The following is a 2,382-nucleotide window of genomic DNA, read 5'->3' on the forward strand; positions in this document are numbered from 1 at the left end:
TTACAGTAATAATCAAAGTGATAATTGTGTATAGGTAATGTTAACAACACCGATTAAATATTAAGTGAAACTATTAATTGAATGACAAAATACTTATTGTTCTCTTTGGAAAAAAATAGATATCAAAGTTAATTAAAATGACGAAATTGCCTTTGGTAAATGTCTTAATAAGCTCATTAAAAAATCATTAACGCTTAAGGTGTGAAGCTCGTTTTATGAATATATATATAAACGGTTGTTAAGTTCAATACGATATACAGAGAAGAAATACCTTCAAAGATACTCTACATCTTTAGAATCTTCGTAAGTATTAACATTTTTCATTTAAATACTTAATTTTTCATCCTAAACTTTAATCATATTTCGTATATTCAATTTTTTGATTTTGAAGTATTAATAATTTTAGTTTGCTGATTGATATATACAGTTAAAAAATATTTTTTTAAACTAAATTTGCCTGTAACTGCCAGCAAATATCAGCTAACAACTGAAATTAATTCCTTTTTTTCCATATTAATTGTTTAATAGAAAAGTGAAAATCTTTGAATCATCAAAAATGAGTCAACAAACCGTTGTGATTCCTTGCCCACCACCAAAAAAGCAAGTTCTCTGCCCTAAACCAGCTCCTTGCCCAGAACCACCAAAACAAGAAGTACGTTGTCCAGAACCACCAAAGCAGGAAGTACGTTGTCCAGAACCTCCTAAACAACAAGTCTGCTGTCCTGAACCACCAAAACAAGAAGTACGCTGTCCAGAACCACCAAAGCAGGAAGTACGCTGTCCAGAACCACCAAAGCAGGAAGTACGTTGTCCAGAACCTCCTAAACAACAAGTCTGCTGTCCTGAACCACCAAAACAAGAAGTACGCTGTCCAGAACCACCAAAACAAGAAGTACGTTGTCCAGAACCACCAAAGCAGGAAGTACGTTGTCCAGAACCTCCTAAACAACAAGTCTGCTGTCCTGAACCACCAAAACAAGAAGTACGCTGTCCAGAACCACCAAAGCAGGAAGTACGTTGTCCAGAACCACCAAAACAGGAAGTACGTTGTCCAGAACCACCAAAGCAGGAAGTACGTTGTCCAGAACCACCAAAGCAGGAAGTACGTTGTCCAGAACCACCAAAGCAGGAAGTACGTTGTCCAGAACCTCCAAAGCAGGAAGTACGTTGTCCAGAACCACCAAAACAGGAAGTATGCTGCTCAAAACCACAAAAGAAAATCTTCTAATTAGAATCACCAATAGGAGCACAATAAACAAGGTATTTTTAATAGTAATGAATTTCTTTAACAATTGGTAAATTACATAACGTATGAATATTTCCTAAAAATCATTAAACCTAATTTTCCGCTTGACTAAATTATAATGACGAATTGTCACTACTGACATTAAATCTACATTCGAAAAAAATCATTTTAAATGAGAAGACATTTTTTTGAACATTACATTGTGATAGAAAAATTAAATAATAATATTAAAGATAATGAAAAAACTTTTCTAAATACATAATATAATGTGTTTTCAGCACTCAATCACTGCAAACATGATGGAGTTTGCTTGTTTGCAGCTGTGAAACTGTAATTTGCAATCATAAAAATAGAGAAAAAAAGCGTAACAATGGGAAAATTTTCCATATAAATAATAAACCGAAAATTGTTATCAAAATTATAAAATAATTTCAATCTACATTAAAATTTATATATATTGTATGTATATTATGAATTGTAATATAGCAACTGATCTTCTCAAAGAATACTGTATTAATTTAATAAAATAAAAGAATTTTTCTGATATTACGTAAATTTTGATCGAAATTTTTTATTACATTCCTATAAAAAATTGCCATCAGTTAATATAATTATCAATAATTTTTAAAAAGCTCTTATAATTAATAATTTATTTATTAGTAAACGAGATAAATCAGATTGCATATCTTTATAATCTTCATCATTTACTATGACCTTGAAAATTTTTAACATTATCAGCATACAGAAAAAATAGCAAAACTTAAAGATTCAAGAAATGTCGTTGATAAACAATAAGGGAAGAATATCTTTAAATATTCAAATACGTGATCGATTATATTACAATTCCTTTTTTAATTCATCTCTACAGAATCTTTATCTGTAATTAATAAGGGAAGAATATCTTTAAATATTCAAAATACGTGATCGATTATATTACAATTCCTTTTTTAATTCATCTCTACAGAATCTTTGACTGTTTCTTCTTCATGGTATTCTCGCAACAAAATCGCTTCACCTCGATCCTGAAAGAGAAAAATTAATTAATTACCCTATACAATATGTATTCAATGTTCTATTCTTAATAATTTTTTTGGAAATGCATATTAAAAATAAAAAAAAAATAAGAGAAAACAAAG

General features: G+C 29.9%; 1 protein-coding gene across 1 annotated transcript; it reads left to right on the top strand.

Annotated features, from left to right (window-relative positions):
* The first annotated feature begins 249 nt into the window (after nt 1-249).
* Nucleotides 250-1,739, top strand: LOC127281500 (uncharacterized). Its single transcript, XM_051305222.1, has 3 exons — nt 250-303; nt 529-1,260; nt 1,525-1,739. Exon 2 carries the CDS (start codon nt 557-559, stop codon nt 1,226-1,228), a length of 672 nt encoding a protein of 223 aa, XP_051161179.1. The 5' UTR covers nt 250-303; nt 529-556; the 3' UTR covers nt 1,229-1,260; nt 1,525-1,739.
* The last annotated feature ends 643 nt before the right edge of the window (nt 1,740-2,382 follow it).

This window comes from Leptopilina boulardi, unplaced genomic scaffold (genome assembly GCF_019393585.1).
Source record: "Leptopilina boulardi isolate dan_hultmark-lab unplaced genomic scaffold, ZJU_Lbou_2.1 LbouV2_273, whole genome shotgun sequence".
NCBI classification, from domain to species: domain Eukaryota; kingdom Metazoa; phylum Arthropoda; class Insecta; order Hymenoptera; family Figitidae; genus Leptopilina; species Leptopilina boulardi.